We start from the raw sequence: 21,142 nt of genomic DNA, 5'->3' as shown, positions 1-21,142 counted from the left end.
GTCTCCAGCATCTGGCCCAGGGCACCCCTCATCCATCAGGTCTTCCATCCAAGAGCTTCCCCAATCCCCAGACAAGGTGGGGTCCCCAGTGAACCTTCTGTAGCACTTGGATCTCCTCCCAGTTACTGGATTGTTGAAGTGGATGCCCAACCAAGCAAGAAGGGAAGGAAGGAGCAGAGAAGGGAGGAGGAGCAGGAAGGAAGGTAGGAAGAATGAGGGAGGCTGAAGCTCCCCAAAGACATGGCCTGTCCCATTCTCCCTGTATCCAGGACCCATGGGTACCAGGAGCTGTTACATGAACAGGAAACTTGTCTGCATTCAAAGGAAGTTGAAGAGTTCCAGAAGGTGATGGAAGGGTCTCAGGAAGAGATTTCACTGGAGAAGGTGGCCTGGCATCTCCTCCTGCCCAGGAGGCGCATGGGGTGGGTGTGGCCACAGAGTCCCTTCCCTGCCATGCCCCCAAGGCTCCTTGGCTTGCGCCACCCCAGAAAGAGGAGCGGACAGCCAGTTTGCAAACACAGGCCTCTCCAGCAGCAACCCCTCTGCTGACTGTCTCCGCATCAGGAGCGGGGCCCACCTTGTGTTTCAGCGGCTCGTCGTCCATCCTGGCTCCACCAGCATCACTAAGGACAGGGCTCAGGAGAGGGGATGAGCCCTGCTCAGCTGGGCCCAGAGTCACCTGAAATGCAGGGCTCAGGGGGCTCTTCCGGCTGGAGGGAGAAGGCTGAGGACTATTCCCGGAAAGGCCTGGAAATGAACGGGGCAGAGGATGGGGCAAGAAATGAGAAAGGGCTGTGAGGCTGGCTTAGAACCGCCGCATTCTTACCACGTATTAGGCGGCGGCTGCGCTAGCCTTGCACTGCCACTAGGCACTTTCTGGAAAATGTGTATAAAAACTTTTACCACATGCAATTCTAAACATGGCTGATCTGTCAGCTTCAAAGACCAACCGCAGATGGTTGACCCTGAGGGTCCTGCGGCAGCCTGGGTCCCCCCTTATATTTCTGGGGGTTTCTTTTTGCTATAGAGAAGATGTAACTATGATAAAAATGAGCACCACAAAGTCTGCAAAGCAACAGGCACCATCAGAAAGAGCATCAGTGGAGGTTAGAGACAAAATGTCAAACCAGTGCTAACTTACTTGAAAAAGCAATGTCTATTTTAAGGCCAGACATTAATCATTCGTTTAAAAAGTAGATCATATTAAATTATTCACTTACATGATACTGTTTTCTAGTTCCTTGAATTTTTCATTAACAAGGATTTTGGTGTTCTAGAATTATACAAGTAATACTTAATTTTTTTCCTTCTTTAAACAACAGTTGCTTTTGAATAGATAGGCACCAACTTTGTGGCCTAATTCTAAGGAAGCTAATGATGAGGCATATTTCATTGTACATTTTTTTTTAACTCTTGAAGGTTCATTTCTGATGTTTTTCTATGGAAAATCCGTATTAAGTGCCAAAATTTAAAGGTATCTTTAAAGCAGTTTTATAGGAGAAATTTAACTGCTGTTTAAATACTAAAGATGAAAATTTAACTTATGTTTTCAAGTGTTTAGTGTTTTAACACTGAAACCACCATTATTTATAACTATGATGATTAAATGTGCTTATGAAATGCTGGAATAGAAGTAGGTTGCTTTGAGCCCCTGGTTGCATGAACCACCATGGCACCTCCCTACTTCACCCACAACTGGGTTCAAAGCAGGATTCTCCTACATGATTGCTGGAGTCTTCAAATGCAGTAGCCTATGGTGACCAGTTTATAAAACCAAGATTTGGTTTATTTAACCTAAAATATGTAAGTATATAGGTAGAACAGCTTCTTGGAAAACAACTGGCATCACGATCCCCTGCTCCCTGAGTTGACATAAGTGACTGAACTAATTAACCCCCCACTGCGGCATGGGGGGTGAAGGGGTGCAAGTCCTTATTTTCACATTGACAAATTCAGTGATCTGAAAAGGGATTCTACTTATGGGGTCCTTGAGATGAACTATCAATGCTAATGGTAGCAAAGCTTTCTTCTGGAATTGTTCACAAGTTACATTTAAAGCACAAGGAAACATTCACAGACACAGAAAATCTAGACAACATCACTATTTGAAATTACTAACAAGTTTATAACCTTTTGCTTTTATTACACATTTAGTTAAGATATACTAAGCAACCTTAAGAGAACATAAAAGTCCTACTTTCCCTCCCCCTCACCAGGCTATGCGTGGTCTTTGCCATTTCTGAAGGGATCAAGGCAGAAGTGGCTGCTCCGCTCCAGCTACTGAAGCATGGATTATTTCCCATGTTAAGAAGAGGCATGCTTCCAAAGATGCGCTATTTAAGATTTGTACTCCAAAGTCTTCTTTGTCCCCAATAAACCGGAGTTGCACAATGAAATACTTTTGGGTAATGAAATTTCAAAGAAAAGTCTAGAAGCTGCTTATAACATGTATTTATTCTTCATATTGTTCAGAGTGTAATAGATAAGATGTTTTACATTCATTGATTATGAAAATAAGTCACTGTTTTACTGTCGTGTCTTCCAGTGCCCCACACAGGACCTTACTCAGAGATGTGCAGCCCACGGCAAGTTCCTACTAGACAGCTTACCAAAAAGCAGCAGTAAGTCCGGCTTTATTTTTAAGCAGCAAGAGGTGAAACTTGAGGAAACAGCCCCACCACCGGAAGCACCACGGTCACAGCCAGGGTGGGTCACAGGGCCACTGACTTAGAAAATGCAACTCCCAAGAAAGAGCCCCTTAATGAATAACTTGTAAAAGAAGGAAACCCTCTTCAGAACAGACTCTCATTTGGAATAAACTATTTTTGGTTGTACAGATGTTAAAAATCATCATTTAATATTATTACTGTAAATACTTTCTATTTCACAAAAAACTGTCAACTCACAATTTAGTGAATGGATTGAAAAGTACTATAAACAGCCATTAAACATTCCTTTTAATTAAATCTGTTAGTTATAGCAAACCTTACAAATCATACCTACTTCAAATATGCAAACAGCTCTCTCTCCCCCCTCTTGCCCTTCTGTCTTCTGCCATGGGATGACACAGCAAGGAGGCCCTCACCAGAGGCTGGCCCCTCACTCTTGGACCTCTCAGCCGCTAGAACTGTGGCCCAACAAATTTATTTTCATTATAAATTATCCAGTCTCAGATATTTTCTATAGCAGCACAAAACAGAGTGAGACAGCCAGCATGATGGGGACAGCATGGCAAGAGGAAGAATTTGCTGCTGACTCTCCCCAGAAGGGTATGGGGAAGAGAAGCTCCACACTTGCCCTCCTGAAACCCTCAGACCACTGTGCTGCGAAGAAGCCCAGTCTGGCCTACTAGAACATGAGGTCACAGGAAGGGGGACCCAGCCAACAGCCAGAATGATCTGTGAGGGAAGACGTCTGCAACCATCCAGCTCCAGTTAAGGCAGAGAGAAAGTGGAAAAACATATCCTGGCTTTCCCCACCCATTATCCTTCTACCTTCCTTCAGAGCCTCCAGCCAGTGCCTCTATATAGTCTAACCAAATGAAGCTGGCAGACAGAGGACCCTGGGAAACGCAGGCTTCAAGATGAAGAATTGGAGAAGCAGGCCCAGGATCAGCACAGTGGACAAAGCAGATGACAGAAAGCACGAAGTGGGGAGAATAGCAGAGGGTTAAGTCCTCTGTTGCGGCCACAGAGAAGTGGGAGAAGCTTACGAAGAAGAGGGACCAGCCAGATAAGCTGGAGTAGCAATAATACAATTCCGGTTTGAAATAAGACATGAGAGGAATAAGAGGAGGAAGAAGAGGCCTGATGAGTGGTGTAAAATGACGCAGAGACTTCAAAGAGGGCAACTGGCTAGAGACAATTTCCTTTGGTGGCAAGCATTAACTACTGCATTAATTAGTGACCCAATACTGGCCTGTAAACACAGATCCATCTTTCCTCCCCAAATTGTGGTTTGAAAATCCTCAGAGGTTTGTGAAAGTGTCACAGGGGATTTATGATTAAAAATGGAATGCTATCTGATTTCTAGTATGTTTAAAAAATTCTTTATTTAGACGGTATGTTTGTAAAAAATTTTCAAAGGTAATATATGTCTCCATGAAAAAAAATAAGAGATGCACAAACATTAAACTAATAATACCTAATTTGTTTTAAAAATGTTTAAATGATATGATTTTTTCTTCTAAAAATGGGCCATGTACACCAATAATTTGATATAAGATGATTATATTTATGGTCACCCAATTGAATATCTCTAGCCATGGTGTTGATTTTGATTACTATAGAGCAAAAAACTACTTTTATTCTTAAGCAATTCACAACTTCAGTTCACAACTATGATGAGACCCTTGACAAAGACAAAAATCAAAATGAATACGGAAGTTAAATGCAAGCTAAATTGAGTGTAAAAATGATAATTCTGCCAGTTTGCTTCAAGTTGTCCTACATAATATTTTAGTTCCATTAGTTGAACCACAATTTTTATATAGCACACCAAAATCTCACTAGTACTTGTACTTCGTACACTAGAACAAAACCAGTATTTAAAAAACCCAAAAAACCACAAATATATGCAAATTATGCAAACACAGATGCTACATACATGATGAAGTAAATAAGTCTGTGGGGAGATAACTTTTCAAGCAAGTGGCAATAAATGTGTAACTTTTCTAAACATGAGGTTGTTGGAGTGTGAATCTGCGTGCCTCCATGCCGGCTTCCTATGGGCCGTTCCATTGTCTCTGTGCCTGCAGAACACTTCTAGTGGAAGTCCCCAGCACATTCATACTCTACAGGCAAGAAAACAAGCATGCAGGCCCTGGCTCTGTAGGGGTGCTCTCCAGAGTGACATTCAGACTCTGCTATTTTGGACTCTGTGATAACGTAAAAGGATACTTGGCTTAGTGCTCCCCTACCTTAGAAAATCCTTTTGACGTTGATAATGCATATTAAAATGCATGGCTAAAAGGCAGATGTCTTAAGAATTTTTAAAATGCCAAATACCGAGTTTTAGGTGACACAGAACATGTTTAGTCTTAATTGACATAGTAAACAATGTTTTTTTTTTTTTTTACAAATCTTAAGTATTTGTAAAAAGAGACCCCCTACATCCAAGGTCTTCTACTAAAAAACAGCCAGAAAGAATCAGTATTGTTCTGAGTTAAAAGGGTTGCTATTATAAAATTCATTCACACACAACTCTTGCAGGATACACCTACTATATGCAAAGATGCTCAATTATCCCACTATATTATCAAGAATGACTGATTTCTTGTAGACAAGAAATTCTTCAATTCCCAAGATTAAATTATTTGAAAATGAGACAGAGAAAAACAGCAGTTATGATCTACTGAACTGTGCATTTCGACTGGGCTGGATCACAGACTGTCCACTGGGTGTTTGCTGGCGGGCTTCACTGCAGTTTTGGGAAAAGAATGATATTTGATACACTCTCAAAGCTGCAAGTTAAGAGATTTGATCATCTTCAAAAGACACTTAAAATTAAAAAAAATTATTTTAAACCGTCAACAGTGAATACTTCTGGTGGGTGATTTTCTTTGTGGCATTCTTTATTTCCAAAATTTCCTCAAAGTTCACCTTATAATTTTTGAAATGTCAATTAAAAGTGCAATATGATGCTTTTGTGCTTACCTTCACTTTTTCCTTGAATACAGTGTTTTTATTCCTCTGAATAGATGATGAAAGATGATGAAAGAGAAATATTACATTTAGAGGAAAAGATAAACTTACTTTTATTTCATACCTTTAAATCCCTTTCTTTGAAAATCTATAATAAATGATTCTTAAGAATATTTGTCTACTAGTGGACGAAGAAACAACTCTTTGGCAAAATTCAAGGTCAAGTGAAGATTAACTTGAGAGTAGGAGGTGCAAGAAATAGAAACTTTGGCTCAAACAGTGGACCGTTAATCCCAGGAGAAAGCCACGCTGTCCAAGGATCCGGTCAAGTGTGAACTTGATGCGCTAGCTGTCTTCATTACTCATTATTGGATCAGAATGTCATGAATCATTTTTACTCAAAAATAAAAGTGGGAGGGAGCAAAATGGTTATGATGAGGGGTCCAAATATCAGCTTTTTGCAAATCATAGCTATTACTGTGTATCATGCAAAGTTCATCTCCCTACCATCATCAGCATCTGCAGGACAGGAGGTCAGGCTCTGACACATGGGACACCTTTTCACAGTGCCATCTTGAACGAGGCAATACGAAGCTCTGAGCCGGTGCCTGGCAGGGAGTGCTCTGCAGAGGTGGCTGCTGCTGCTGTTATGTCATTCAGAGAGTTACATCAACACATGGAGGGCTCCCAATAAGCATTTTTGTTTTTTCTTTTGTTTTGTTCTAAATAAATAAGACCCTTTCCTTATTATGAAAAATCGGTGTAATAACATTTACAATGCAGTCATGCTTTGGGCCATTTGTCTGGATTAGCCATCCGGCAGTGCGTGGTCTCCTCTTGCATACATACAGGTGATTCAGGGCCCTGATGTTTTTGTTCTAATAAAATGGATACAGTTTGTCTGAAACTCTGAGAAGCACACTGTGACTTATGAATCTTCTCACTGGAGCAAAGGAGGCAAGGCCTACAAACACTACTCAAATTAACTACAAAAGGCTGTAGGGTGGTGTTCATTATGAAAGAAGTGTAAACTGAATTGACATACTTCGAAAACATAAAGGCCATAAGGTTTTCACCATCTCCATCAGTCAACCTATAGACCTAACAGAGAAGTGATTTTGAGAAGTTCCTTGAAATCAGGATTTCTGCACCAGGGTGTCTCCCTGTGGACCTACTCGCTTAAATCACCACTTCCTTCCTGAGCAGCAGGCGCTGGGCAGTGTGGCCCCAGAACCAGGGCCAGCAGGATGCGGGAGGTAAGTGGGCTCCTGTGACTCTCTTTTCTCTAAATGGGGAAGAGCCTGGCCACCCACAGGCGCTCTTCTAGAATATGTGGCTGCCACAGGCCCTCTGATCCCGTGTGTGGCAGAACAGATGCTCAGCTCCAGGAGGGACTCACTGCCAGATGCCTCGAGACCCCGGGAAGGTGACCAGACCCCCAATCCCAGAGGTGTCTAGCATTGGCAGCTGCGGCTTGGTGCTCCTCGGCGCCCTGAAGGGCATGGTGAGGAGCCTGTTCTCAAAGGGCTCCCTGCCGCTGCAGCCCTGGAGGCAAGGGGCACAGAGACAGTGGGTGGGGATCGAGTAGTGGGCACAGTTCCATGGAGGGAGCAGAAAATTCGTGTTGGCTGAGTTGGAAATTGAGGTTTGGAGCTGGACTAGACTAGACCAGAATTTGAGTAACTGCTCCACTCTGGGTTGGGGGCCTATTGTTCATGTCAACCACTGGATTTAACAGGGTGGGTTCCAGCTGACTGGGGAAAAAACAGGCAACAGTGCTCTCATTTTCAGAATTAAGAAGCCAGCAGCGTCTGTTCTGCACACAGTAAGAGCACATGGAGCACACTGTGTATCCCCAATGCTGCAAAAGGCCTGCACCTTGGAGGCTCGGCGTGGGGGCTGAGCAAAAGGCCACACAGGCCCGGCAAGCACAGAAAGCACTGAACAAGAGCCAAGACTGAGAAAAAGCTAGGAACCTCCCGCCCCTGGCCTTCAACAGAGACGCCGTCAACTGTACCTAAAGGAAGACAAGCTGTGCCCACGCCACGGTGCCTATTCGTTGTCCAGAAGCCTATGACGTGAAGGAGACATGAGTGAAGATGTTGTAAAAAAAAAAAAAATGTAGCTACTTCAGAAATTAACTCAATGTGCAAGACAATCTTTAACTCAGGTGAATCAAAACTGTAAGTGGAGGGAAAGAAAGCTAAAAAGCCCATTTTAAAATTCATAGTATATATTTCCTTATTTTATTGAATAAGCAATAAAAATTCTAAATTAGTACATATCTGCAAATTTATAAAAGGCAGTTTCAGTGGAAAACAAATTTTATAAGTACCACAAATCAGACAAAAAAATGTCTCTTTAAAGAATGAACAAGTTCAAATGCATAAGGAGACGCCGCCCATCTTCTCTTCATTGTCTAGGGGAACACGAATGCTTATGTGCAAAAGATAGTCCCTGGTGAACTGGGGACACCAAGGCACGAGCAACTTCATGGAGAGAGGGGCTGACAGTGTCAGCCCGCACCCCAGCCACCTGTGATGGTGCCCTCTGCACACACAGCCTCAAGACAAGTGCCAAAGTCAGACCACGGCAGATACAATTCCAGGGACTCGAGAACAAATATCAACATTCTCCACTCTGAGTCCCCAAGAGGACATCAACATTTTTGTCTATAAAGGAACTGTTCTAGTAATGGATTTCTTTTTTGATGTTTCATGAGCCAGGAGGGAATAAGCGTACCTTGAAGACATATGTATTAGCATTGAATGTCACATAAACACATAACAGCTAAGGACATGTGCTGTGCCTGTCACTACATGGTCACGACCACCGCACATGTGATGCCTTACAATCACTCCTAAGGGCAGTAGAACAGCAGAGGAGCTTGCATTAAAGATCAAAATGTACCCATACACCAAAGAAATGAAAAAGAACTGAATCACCCTTGGCAAAATGACAATAATGGGAATGACTTAACCAACAGGTTTAGTATATGTGCTGCCGAAGCGAGCACTTAACCGACAGGTTTAAAAGTTTTTCATATAAACTCTTTTTTTGGTTTGCTATTGCCCATCCTCAGTTATTAGCACTTATTTAAAAATGTGTATTAACTGAAACGGAATCCTAATTGAATTCCTTTGTAATATAAAAAAGGCACATATCAATACCTAATGATTTTAAAAAACTACATAGTATACACCATTACATATTTCTTAGTGTAGTCAATCTTATTAACACATCGTTATACTACTGTTAGACTCATAATATTCATATATTGGCTTATCTAAAAATACCTGGACTTTGGAAACTTAAATACAAAAATAGGCTTGAAAACAATAAAAAAATCTACCTATAGCAGAATGTATTGTAAGTGGTAGACTTAACGGTATAACAGGCACTGCATGCTGGTGGCCTTGCACCATACGAGACTGCTGCAGGAACACATAACCTATCTGTGTGAACACACCTGGCTGCAGTCACTTGCCTGCATGGAAACAACAGGTTGCAGTCACCTGTCTGCAAGGACATACCTGGCTGTGATCAAAACCCTTAGGCAAGCCCTGCTACAAGCAGCCAGTCCAACACACATCCTGCCTGAGGCCATAGGCAGAGCCTGACAACTGTCCACCTGCAAGGTTCTGGATGTAACTAAGGAGATCGATAGATTAAAAGAGAATTGGCAACATCTTGCAGGCACTTGCACTGACGCACTCTCAGTATGCTGGCTCCAGACATAAGAAGTGCTGGTTCAAGTCTGCAGACTTCCCTCAAACTGAGCACTCTGCCCTACGGTCGGGGTGTATCAGGCCTGCCGCCCAGCTGGTGCACTACCCAACACGGAGGAGCCACACGGCACCATCCACAAACAAAAGAAAGGCCTAATGCTGGTTCAGGGCTCAGTGGCTTCAGGCTAAACTCTTTTAGATGTTTTAATATTTAACTACTGTAAACCACCTTTTACTAAGGTGAAAAGGAATCATGTCACTGTGTAAGCTAACTGCTACAAGGAGAAAGACGTAACTTGTAGGAGAAAATGTTTTTTTGGGTTCTAAAGCCACTGTGCCTACACGCTCTCCCTTCATCTTCAGTTTCTAAATCCCCTCTAGGTGGGCATCACAACCTGCTAAAAAGGGAAAGGGACCCAAGAACCGTGACTCAGAATAAATCCACAATGATTTTCTTGAAAATTATTTCATTATGAAGGAAAAGTTGCAACACATTTATAAGTATTATGAATATTCTGGAAAAGGAAAGCTATCAAAACTATCCAGATCTTGCCAAAAAGTTAATCTGAATCTGAAAATCACACCTTCACTGGTGCTGTCCACAGAGCATCTGGGATGCTGGGCTAGTCCTAGAGCTGCTCTGTCCCCCAAGGAGCCGCTGGCCACAGGACATTTCAGGAAGAAAGTCAAAGTTCAAATGTGATGTTGCACCACTCAACAAGATCAGAAAGGATGGAACTGGTGTGACCGAGGGACTGGGTGCTCAGCAGTGACTTAGATCCAAAGTGCTTTGTGTGGCCCGTAGCTCCGTCCTGGTCAGCGCAGTGGCAGGTCCAGACTCCAGAGGGCAAAGGCTCAAGGGGCTGGTCTGGACTGTGTGATGTGCGGCAGGACCACTGGCCTGACTTCCTCCACAAGTCGCTGGCATGAAAAGGGGTGGCGGTGGTGGTGTTCTTCTAAATGAAATGTAACAGATGTAGTGAGTGGATTGTGTTTGGACTGGGATTTGAACAAACCAAATGTCAATGGGCATTTTAAAGGCAACTGGGGAATTTAAGTGTATTCTCAGTATTAGATGATAGCAAGGAATTACTAATTTTATATGATAATGTATATGTGGGTTATGTAAGAAAGTGTACTTAATGTTTCAGAAATACATGCAGAAATTCTGAGGAACGTTAGCATGTCCGAGGTCTTCTTTAAACTACTATACAACAATTTCAGAAGGAAAGAAGGAAGAGATTGATGGAGCAAGCATGGTCAAGTGTCAGTAATGTTGAATGAGGGACGACGGGCGTAGTACGCAGTCAGCCCTCCACATCCACGGGCTTCGTGTCTACAGAATCAACCAACCGCAGATCAAAGATATTTTTAAATCGCATCTGTACTGAGCACGTACAGAGATTTTTTTCCTTGCTACTATTCCCTAAATAATACAGTAAAACAACTTATTTGCATAGCATTTACATTGTATTAGGCATTATAAGTAACCTAAAGATTATTTAAAGTATACAGGAAGATGTGTGTAGGTGATATGCAAATGCTACACCATTTTATATCAGGGACTTAAGCATCCATGGATTTTGGTACTTGTGGGAGGTCCTGGAACCTCCCACAGATATCGAGGGACAACTGTATTCCTCTTTTCGATCTTGTACATTTTGAAAACTTTCTAAATCAAAAACTAAAAAATTATTTCCAGAAAGTGAAGCTCCATTAACAAAAACAAACAATAAAACCCGTTTTATAAGAGGCCTAGTAGAGACGGCTGAGAACATAATTTTTTCACAATCTCCAAGACTAGAGTGTGATGAGATACATTGCCTCAGGGGCACGGCCCCACCCCCTCCACAGGGAACACCCCACTTTCCCACAGCACTGCTTCACCAGGAAGTGGTCACCCGAGCGCAGCAGCAGAGGTGGTTCAAATCCACCTAAATCTGACCTGCTGCCCAGACACTATGGTGGGTTTCCCTTATTAGAAAAAAAAAAGGATAACTTTGTTAGTTCACAGCACCGATAGGTGCATCTGTTAGGTATCAGCGGAGGAAGGGGAGAGGCAGCCATCAGCCATCCTGTGAGTACTGAGTTAGGAAAAACATCTTAAATGTAAAATATATTAACCTCATCAGACAAATGCAAGGTTTATTTCTGGAGTGACACAACGGGAAAAAACAAAATGTCCCAAGCAGTCCTGATCTAATTAGTGTTCTGAACTACACCAAGTCTATCATCAACACTTCTACTGCAGTTACACAATCTTTTCACAGATACTAGTGAGCCACCATGGAAAGCTGTATCCAACTGCCTATAAAGCATTGAGAAGTTGGGTCTAAGTGGGAAGGGGACAGAATAAACAACTGAGCACACTGCAAGTACCAGCCGTGCAGACAAGTAAGTGATGAGACTGCAGTTCCGGTTTCAAGAAACTACGAAAATAGAAAATTACTCAAACATTTAGCTACAACCCCTCTGCTAGTATCCAACCCATACTACTAGGAAAAGAAAGACTGACACTCAGGATGCCCTGACAGCTCTAAGAGACCCCCGAGCCACATGCTCTCTGTGCAAACACAGTAAACCCATCCAGGCAAAGAATCAGAGGTCTTACCCGGAATAGAAGTGAATGTTTAAAGTTTCCACAGGATATTTTGAGAAGAAAATTAAACTTTAAATATGATATTGCACTAGTGGATAAGACTAGAAAGGAGGAACAACAACAAAAACCCAAGAAACAAAACCCAGTCTGTGGACCTGACAACTCAGCAGTGTCCACCCAGGGCCAGCCTGAGTTGGGCACTCGAGGGGCACTAGGCCACGTGGCGGTGGCTTCTCCTCTGACATCCAGTCGGAGGCATCCAGTCTGTGCCATGAGCATCAGCCCTAACTTTCATGGTGGTTTATTTTTAGATGGAGGAGCACTCCACCCCATGGCGCCTGCAGGGCCATGGCACCCGTGTTGTACCTTGGGATGGCTGGCACAGGTGGGCAGGACCATTTCAGCCCATCTGCTCACGTGACCCTTCCCAACTGCCTTGGGACAGAACAATATCTGTGATGGTATAAACGACTGGCAATCGACCGGCAATTGTGTTTTACAAACCACCTGATGGAAAAGAAACATTGTTCCTAAAGAAAGTGAAAATTCAAGCCTCTTAAACATTCTGGGGAGTTCCTAGTCTGTTTACTATTTTTAACTAACTCACTCTGTCAGTCAAAAAAAAAAAAAAGTCTCCCGTACCAGCCTACACAATGACTCTAAGGCCGATTTGAGTGTCTGGTTCTGCATTTTCAGCAACCATACATCCAGGTCACCCTCAGTTAAGGTGAACAAAAGAAAACAGTTCAAACTTACATATGTGCATTTTAAACCAATGCCTCTCCAAGGCCACATCGAAACACAGCACTATTCCTGGGTCTCAAGTTAATAATGAGATGATGCCTTTGGCACTGGGACAATTCCAGGGACACCACCTATCTATCCCCCAGTGCAGCTGGAGATCTTGGCAGGCAGGAGGCTGCAGCCTCTACGTGCCTTTCCCAGGGTTAGGATTCGGTGAAGGCACAGTTGAGATTCTGTGTAGTGCACCGGCTGCACAAATCAGACAAAACTTCTGTCCTAATTAATCATGGGCAGCATGGCTCACCTTTTCAAAACAGCCTTAATAGGTATAATACACTTATTCTAGTAAAGATCAACATGAATCAGAACCGAGTAACATTCAAAATGTATATAGCACCAGTTTGTAATTGAATCAAAACACATGTCAAAAAATAAAGCTACATAAACTAATTTATCAGCCTTCTAGGAGGATTAGCTGGAAATACTCATCTATTTTAAACTGGACGCATAGCTTTTAACATCATTCCAAGTGAAAGTTTTAATTGACATTCAAAAAAAAATGTAATAAATCCGAGAGTTAGAAAAAAATAGAATATCTAGCCATGAACTCAAAATCACTTCCTGTGTCTAACCCAAACAATTCTGAGCTCCAACTACACAGAGTAGGTGTGTGGGTCACCTTGTAAAGGAACCTGGAACGGTCAAGATGGGTTTTTATCTATCTGCTCTCCTGGAGTCAAATTCTTTAAATTGTTCTGTAAATCAAAAGTGACTCTCTCTCCACTTGTCTGTGCGAAAGAGTTGCTGAAGAAAAGGCTCACGTCTAGGGGGGCCTCAGCCTCAGAGTCCCACGAATCTGTGTCTGTGCTGCTGGAGTCCTCAGCTGTTGTGGGCGGGTAGCTGAGCTGCTCTAACTGGTCGATGATGTCAGAGAACTGGAAGGCTGAGCTGGATTCTGACCGGACTGAGTAGGCTGGGAAGTTGACCATAGAGCTGGCCTCAGACTGATTGGCCGAGCTGGACATGTGCGAAGAGAGCCCGCCGTGCAGCGGCATGTTATTGAGGGAGCTGTTTTCAGACTGATTGTTCCTAAGAGAGCTAGTCTCAGAAGGACTCAACAGGCTCTGCATCAGGCTTGCTTGTGCCTTCACCTCAAAGAGCTCGGAGGTGTCTGAGGGGTGCACATTGCCATTGAAGTCACTTTCTTCCTCAAATTCAAAATCGTCTTCTACGTTCATGTCTACTGCCTCAGTGGAGTACCTGTCTGGGCTGGACTGAGCAGACTCTGGATGCCGGAAGGCATCTGGACCACACAAAGGAGGGGATGTGGTGGGCTGGGCAGGTGCCCGAGGTTCCTGTGAGATTAAAGAGCTGTATGGGAAAGAGAATGCCTCAGAGCCTCCAGCAAAGAAAGAGATGTCTGCTGGATCATCATCTATGAACTCTTCAGAGACCTGCAGCTGAGTATTTGTCAATGTGAAAACAGGGCCACCCCCTCGGCACTGCCGGTCACACCAGTGCTCCCCACTGGGATGGAACAAGCCTGCGGTAAAGTCATCCTCACCATTGTCATTTTTACCAGCAGTTCTGTGATCCCCATCAGCCCTCCCTGCATCTAGGTCTAAGGCACCGAGACTCTGCCCTGCAGGACAGATGGAACCACAACTGCTCACAACATAACAAAACCTGACACCTGGAACAGGCTGGAGCGTGGGGGGCCCAGAGGTCTGGGCCGATTGCGTGTCAGGGCCTTCAGCCGCTGCTCTGCTGCTCCTCTCTGCAGCTGGACTCTTGACATAGGAAACCTGGGAATCCACAAGGGAGCCGCTGCTGTCCTTGAAGTCGAGCAGGCCAGGGGTGGTCAAAGCGGAGGTAGGGAGCAGATAAGAGGAGGCATTTGCTGAAGACGGGGAGGCAGAAGTCCTCCATCCCTCAGTGAATGAGATGGTCTGGGAATCAAAATTAAGAAAAGAAAAAAAAGGATCATATAAAATCAAAAATTGCTATTAGTTAAGTTGCAAAGTCAAGTGGGCCCGACTTAGGATATCTACACATTTCTATCACAGCTTTTACAAAAAGGGTGATTGATGAGACATTCCCTTTTAGAACTTAAGATTTTAAAATGTAGATAGATGCCATTGCAAACTGACCTAGGATATCTGCTTATAAACTCTTATAATTCCATTTTTTTCTTGTGGTATGAAATGCCCACAGTAATTAAGATCTCCATCATGTGGTCCATCTCAGTGGCATCCCCAGTCACCCTGAAGTGACAAGCGAATGATTTGGGGCATTCATTGTTTCGCTGAGGCATGAAACACAGCTGGAGAGGGAGTGAGCCATTCCACTCAGCCAACTGTACCCCAAACCACAGCATGGACATCCAGGTAACAAGGCCAACTTCTACAGTACCTGGCACTCACCTGCCAGATTTATTGCCAGCAGGGAGTGGGGACACGTATCAGTCCATTCACATTTACAACAGAAGGACGAGAATCATTACCTAGGATGCCCCTTGCCAACATCGGTGGCACAGGAGCCCTGGGGCATTTCGAAGGGACTGGAATGATCCAAAGAGTGAGTGAGTGAGAAGACGCTCATGAGCAAGATGAAGGACTCTGGAGGGGCCATGGCAAAAGAAGCCAATGAGCCATGCTGTGGCACCTGCTACTCCACGTGCCCTTACCACATCCTCACACACAGTTCCACACACAAAAACGCTAACCAGCCCTCTTTACTTGCTAAGTGTCACCACTCATATGTGCTATCACTGAGATGCAGTCACACTTTGAGAAGACCGCTTACTAGATGTACTCAAGCAACGTCATTAAGAGGGTGGTTGGACCAAAATATAACCAAGTAGAACTGAGTAAATACTAAATAATGCACAGCGACTAACCTTTAGAGACAAAATAGTATACTAGTCACAATCCATAAGATTAATCTACTTTCAAATGTTTATCATATTATTTTTTCTTAATCATTCAACCATATTCAATATTCTCTTGTGGCTTTTAAAATGTAATAGAAGAAAATTCAAAGTGTAAATGTAATTTTTAGATGATTCATACTTTGACATTAAATTTGAACTTTGTGAAAGAACAATTAAAAATACATTTTCTTTTAATTTCAATTGATTTAACAAGGAATTTCTGAAGAGAATACATACCTAGAAGAGTTAAATAATGTTTTTATTTAAAAGACCCATTTTAAAAAAAGCTGGGGACATAAACTTAAATATATGAGGTCTGAGTGTAGCTCCTGGAAATTCTATGACAGTAAAGATGACAAACCATCAACAAAAACTAACATTGTACAGAAATAAAAATTGTAAGTAAGAAACTGCAGCAGCATGAGGAAATAATTATAATATTACATGAAAATGGCAAGGTCCAACGTAAAACCATGCTTGCATGTGGAAGTTGATATGCAAACATGAAAACACAAAGAGACTGTAGTGAAGCAGACCTGAAACAAAAATGTTGCCCATGTCTAAGTGGAATAGCTGCTATCACATTTGGGACATTCCTGCCAAATGTTTTTCTGTGATGTTTGTGTGTGCCTTTGTTTTAATATAGTTGCAATCCTGCCAGACATGTACAGATGTAAATTTGTTTCCTGCCTTTCACTCTTAACATAATAGCAAGAACTTCCTCATGTCACTATATACTCTTTATAAGCAGGGCTTTTAATGGTTACATAAAATCCCACTAAGTGAATACAGCTAAAACGTAGCTAGCAAGTCATCCAGCACAGATAAGGGTTGTTCAGGATTTCACAGCGTATCACAAGTAACACTATGATGCACATTTCAATGCACAAAGCTTTCTATCTATCCAGGACTCCTTTCTGGAAAAAGTCCCAGAATTGGAATTGTTGCATTAAATGATACAACTAATTTTAAGACTCTTGTCACAACATTGCCAGATTATTTTCCAAAAAAGTACAGGTAATTAATATTGGCTATATATATATGTATACACACACACACATATGTATGTATATGTATTTATAAATATATATATATATACACACATATATTTTAAACCAGAAAAGACTAACCTGTTTTGGCTGGTCCGCAGTCAGAGCATGGATAGATATCCGAGTCTTGCTGTGCTTTCTGCAAAACAGAGAATAAGCTGTGAGCAATCAAACACTCTTCTTCTCAACCTGTTTTTAAAGCAGCAAGCATGAACTATATTCATGAAGAAAAACTCACATACAAATGTGGCTAAGACGGAAGCATCTAACTAGAAACAAGCAGGAGTAACACAAAATAATTCAGATAAAAGGAAGATACCCAAAAAGAGGCAAAATTATATACCCACATTAAAGGAAAAATTTCACATGCAGAAAAACAACATAAATATTCAGGTTAAGTTTATCATATTATATAAAAACATATATATAAGCTAAGCAATACAGAAATAAGAAACTACCAAGTAATATCTGCATATGTATACAACATCTATATAAAGATATTACAAATCCATTTTCTTCAACATACAAACAGAACTCATGTCAAAATACATGTTTATGTATTTGAAACGACTTTTAAGTAAATATTAAAAATATTAATTTTAAAAAGCACACACTTCACATCATAAAGAGCACAGAGCTCACCTTTCGTATGGAGCTCTCTTCATCCCACCCTCCTTGACACAATCTACTAGTTGTTTCTGAGTTCTTCCACTGTGAACAAAGGTTTAGATTTTTAAAAAAGAATCAACAGTAATTCACAGCATTAATTTTTCAAAGATAAAGGAAAAGAAAGACTCGCTCATCTCTCATAAATATACACATATTTATTTTAAAGTTACTTTGTAATAAGTACAACTGATTTTCTAAACAAAGCTTTTATTAAGCCCATTTTTTTCTCTATTTTATTTGATATGCTGTTTCCATCATTACCTTTTACGATAGTTATACGTTGTATTGAATTCTCTGAAACATTTTACATTTCTTTCTTGGCTAGGAATTACCTATATTCTCAGCTTTACAAACCAGCAAGAGGCCCCTGAAACCCATGCCATGGCCCCTACCTGTATCTGAAGGAGGACCCCCGACTGAAGAAGATGGCTTTTGCTTTTGGCTTAGGTTGATCAAAAAGTCTAAAAAAGGTGTGATACTCCACACAAATCTTCCAGAAGTTCTTACATTCATCTCTACTACCCAACAAAAATTCCAAGGTGTCCTGGTAAGGTCCCTACAAGCAAAATACAAAGGCTCAAGTAACTTAATTCAAAAATAAAGTATTGGACAAGAGAAAGTAAGTTTAGGAAGCAGATCACACAACGGACAATTCCAAAATTAAAAATTAGGAAGTTTTTTCTAAAAACTGTATACAAAGACTTCTGGTTCCATTTACTTAAAAGGAGAAAAACACAGTATATATATTCATTATAGAAATCACAGTAATATGAAATCACCCACAATCGCACCACTGTCCACATTCCGATGTCCATCTTTGTAACTGCTCTTTGCCCACCTTCTGTGCCAGTCTAACATACTTACATGTTATTAATGAGCTGTTTTCCATGGTGTTCTTTTTTTTTTTTTAACCTAGGATATTTTAGATTTACAGCACATGAAGTTTTCAGGCTCACAAATATCAAAATGAAGAAACCACTGCACTCTCACAGTTTTTCCTTAGGATAAATTCCTAGAAATGGAATTCTGAGCTCAAAGACAATGTTGAACCTTCTGATATATATTACCAAATTACTTCTCAGAAAGACCGGTAACACTTTGATTCCTATATTTAGTCTTAAAAACCTAAGTGCTTAGGAATAAAAAACATAACTTGGCCATGTGCAGATGCACAGTTCTGAGCTTTGAAATATGCTATTCCAATTAATAGCTGCTTTGGTGACTTGAGCAGTAATTTTCTTCTTTATCTTCTCAGAATAACTGCAAGAAACACTCACTTTACTCACAGAGAAAAAGAAGCCTTTTACTTGCATTTTGAATGTATGTTTGGAATTCATTCTACATTCCTTTTATCCATAGAAGAGATATTTGAATAATAAACAAATATCCTTTCAAGCTTTTTACCAAAAGTAAATACAGTTACATACAGCATATGAACCTCGTGTTTGACAAGAGCCCTGCTAATCAAGTGCCTTTTAAAAGCTCAGGTAAAGATGTTCTGTTTGGTCCGAGGGCTCCAACCCTCACAAGGCCCAGAGTGTGTCTAAGCTGACGAAGGCGTGGCCATCTCTTAAGCTTCAACTTCACAGTGGCTCAGCTAACCTACTTTCTGTTTCTTAACTTCATTCCTACAGTGGAAATGTAACAATGTGAGTGTCTTTGAATAGTTTGAAGTGCTGGATTTTTCCCAACTATCAGACTGTACAGACATTTCTTTTTTTCATTTTTACTCATTTCGGTAAATTCGTATGTAATTATTACTTTATTTACTGGCGATGTGCTAGGAAAGTCTTTCAACCCTGTGATAACCAATGGTTCTCGGCAGCCTCTGGGAGTCCGTCAGACGTGCATCTCCTCGGGCCCACCCCAGACCTGTGGAATCTGAAACCCCCGGGATGGAGCACAGCGATTTGTGGGTGACAAGCTTCCCAGAGGAGGTCAGTGGGAGACCTGCTGGACACAAGGCCCTCAAGCGCTTCCAACCCCCAATCCTGAATCCTGTCCCTTATCTTGTGTGCATTCCACTGAAATGATTTACAAAGTAGTTTAAAACAACCCCCTCAATATTCTTGCAGAATAATTCTCTTACAATTTAAAACGTGTTCAAAATAATACTTACATGGACCTCTGGGTGGAGTTTGATAAGAAACCTTTTCCTCTTGAAGCTCAGTTTACGGACCTTGGACCAATTGAAAGTGTTGATTTTGGTGGTGCCCTGTCAAGAGACAGACACTTTGTGGCACTTCTGTAATCTAAACACATATCCTCTTTCTCATGAACCAGAGCATGTTTAAATTACATCCCTGACAGACAGCACAGCAACCCACTTGATATCTTACCATTATATCTGGAATGACTGAATTAAAATGTCAATACTAAACATACTAATCTATCTGCTTTAGAAAGATAAATTGATTTCTTTGATAAGGATTTATTACAAATTATTTTTTATCAATGTTGATATTACAAATTTTTTGAAGTTCATCCACCCCTGCAAGGAGAGTGGTTTGGAAGGGGCAGTGATGGTAGCCAGGCAGGGCTGGGAGCACAGTCAGGTTTTTCACGGAAGGAAAGAAGGAAGGCTAGAGTAAGTTCTGGAGTGCTGGACTGGAATGGGAGCTAATGACAGAACTCCTGGATTCAATGTATACAGACTGACAGATATAAATATAGATATGTAAACACAGGTGTGTAGTTTGTCTGTTGGAGGGTCCAGGAGCAGTGCTACGGTTTGGATATAGTTTGTCCCTGCAAAAATTCATGTTAAAATTTGATCTCCAATGTGGCAGTTTTGGGAGGTGGGGCCCAGGGGGAGGTGTTTAGGTCATGGGGGCAGATCCCTCATGAAGAGATTAATGCCTTTCTGTGGCGGGGAGGGAGGCTGAGTGTGTTCTCACTCTCACAAGAATGGATTAGCTCCCATGAGAGTGGGTTGTTAAAAAGTCTAGCTTCCTGGGGGTCACTCTTGCTTCCTCTCTTGTCATGTGATCTCTGCACACGCCAGCTCCCTTCTGCTTTCTGCCATGAGTGGAAGCTTTCTGAGGTCCCTGCCCAATGTAGCTGCCCAGTAGTGGACTTTCCAGCCACCGGAATCATGAGCCAAATAAAATCTCTTCTTCATAAATTACTCAGCTTCAAGTATTCTGTTACAGCAACACTAAATGAATTAAGACAAGCAGAAACACCCCCAAATCAATGACGCCCCTGGCTCGTGGACCTTGGGTTTCTGAATACCACTCTCCACTAGAAAGGCCAGAACTCTTTGGAAGAGTGGCTGATTCCAGGGTGGAGCAGGCCAAGTACAAAATGAACCTGGAATGTCTTGTGTGACAGAGTAAATGAGTACTCAGAAAATGATGGGATGTTTCAAAAGGACACAGTAGCCAGCTTGAGTAGACTCCCTTGACAATTTAGAGATCAAAATAAGTAATGACAGCAACAGACTGAGCACCAGATTTGAATTCACGAGTCCACAATGACATAAACTAAATAAATGGGGAGAAACACTCTTCAGTAGCATGAATAATGGAACTTAAAGAGTCATCATTCGGCAACCATCATAGTAATCTAACTAGGAGATGAGTGGGATGAGGTCCAGGGGTATTTACTTAGTCTTAAACTATCTCTCCACAAAATACTTATTATTTACAAAGGACAAAAAGTAAATTTGTTCTGCATTTGCCAGCCACCCCCCTCTAAAAGTAACTTTGTGGTAGAGAAAGTTGGCAAACACCATCTTGACCAAGTGATCAAAGTCAATGCCACCAGCAATGGGACAG

General features: G+C 41.8%; 1 protein-coding gene across 7 annotated transcripts in view; it reads right to left on the bottom strand.

The window, feature by feature from the left end:
* The window catches only part of FARP2 (FERM, ARH/RhoGEF and pleckstrin domain protein 2), a 122,521-nt gene that overhangs the window by 35,566 nt on the left and 65,813 nt on the right, over window positions 1-21,142 (bottom strand). For all 7 annotated transcript variants that reach the window (XM_063095608.1, XM_063095603.1, XM_063095619.1 and 4 more), the window contains exons 9-14: window positions 19,483-19,578; window positions 17,756-17,919; window positions 17,337-17,405; window positions 16,776-16,833; window positions 14,407-14,662; window positions 578-747 (exon numbers count right to left, since the gene is read on the bottom strand). In XM_063095608.1, the coding sequence (XP_062951678.1) occupies window positions 578-747; window positions 14,407-14,662; window positions 16,776-16,833; window positions 17,337-17,405; window positions 17,756-17,919; window positions 19,483-19,578 (813 nt within the window). The remainder of the gene's footprint in view (window positions 1-577; window positions 748-14,406; window positions 14,663-16,775; window positions 16,834-17,336; window positions 17,406-17,755; window positions 17,920-19,482; window positions 19,579-21,142) is intronic.

This window comes from Cynocephalus volans, chromosome 1 (assembly GCF_027409185.1).
Source record: "Cynocephalus volans isolate mCynVol1 chromosome 1, mCynVol1.pri, whole genome shotgun sequence".
In the NCBI taxonomy this organism is placed as follows: domain Eukaryota; kingdom Metazoa; phylum Chordata; class Mammalia; order Dermoptera; family Cynocephalidae; genus Cynocephalus; species Cynocephalus volans.
This window is presented reverse-complemented; position numbering and strand designations above follow the sequence as displayed.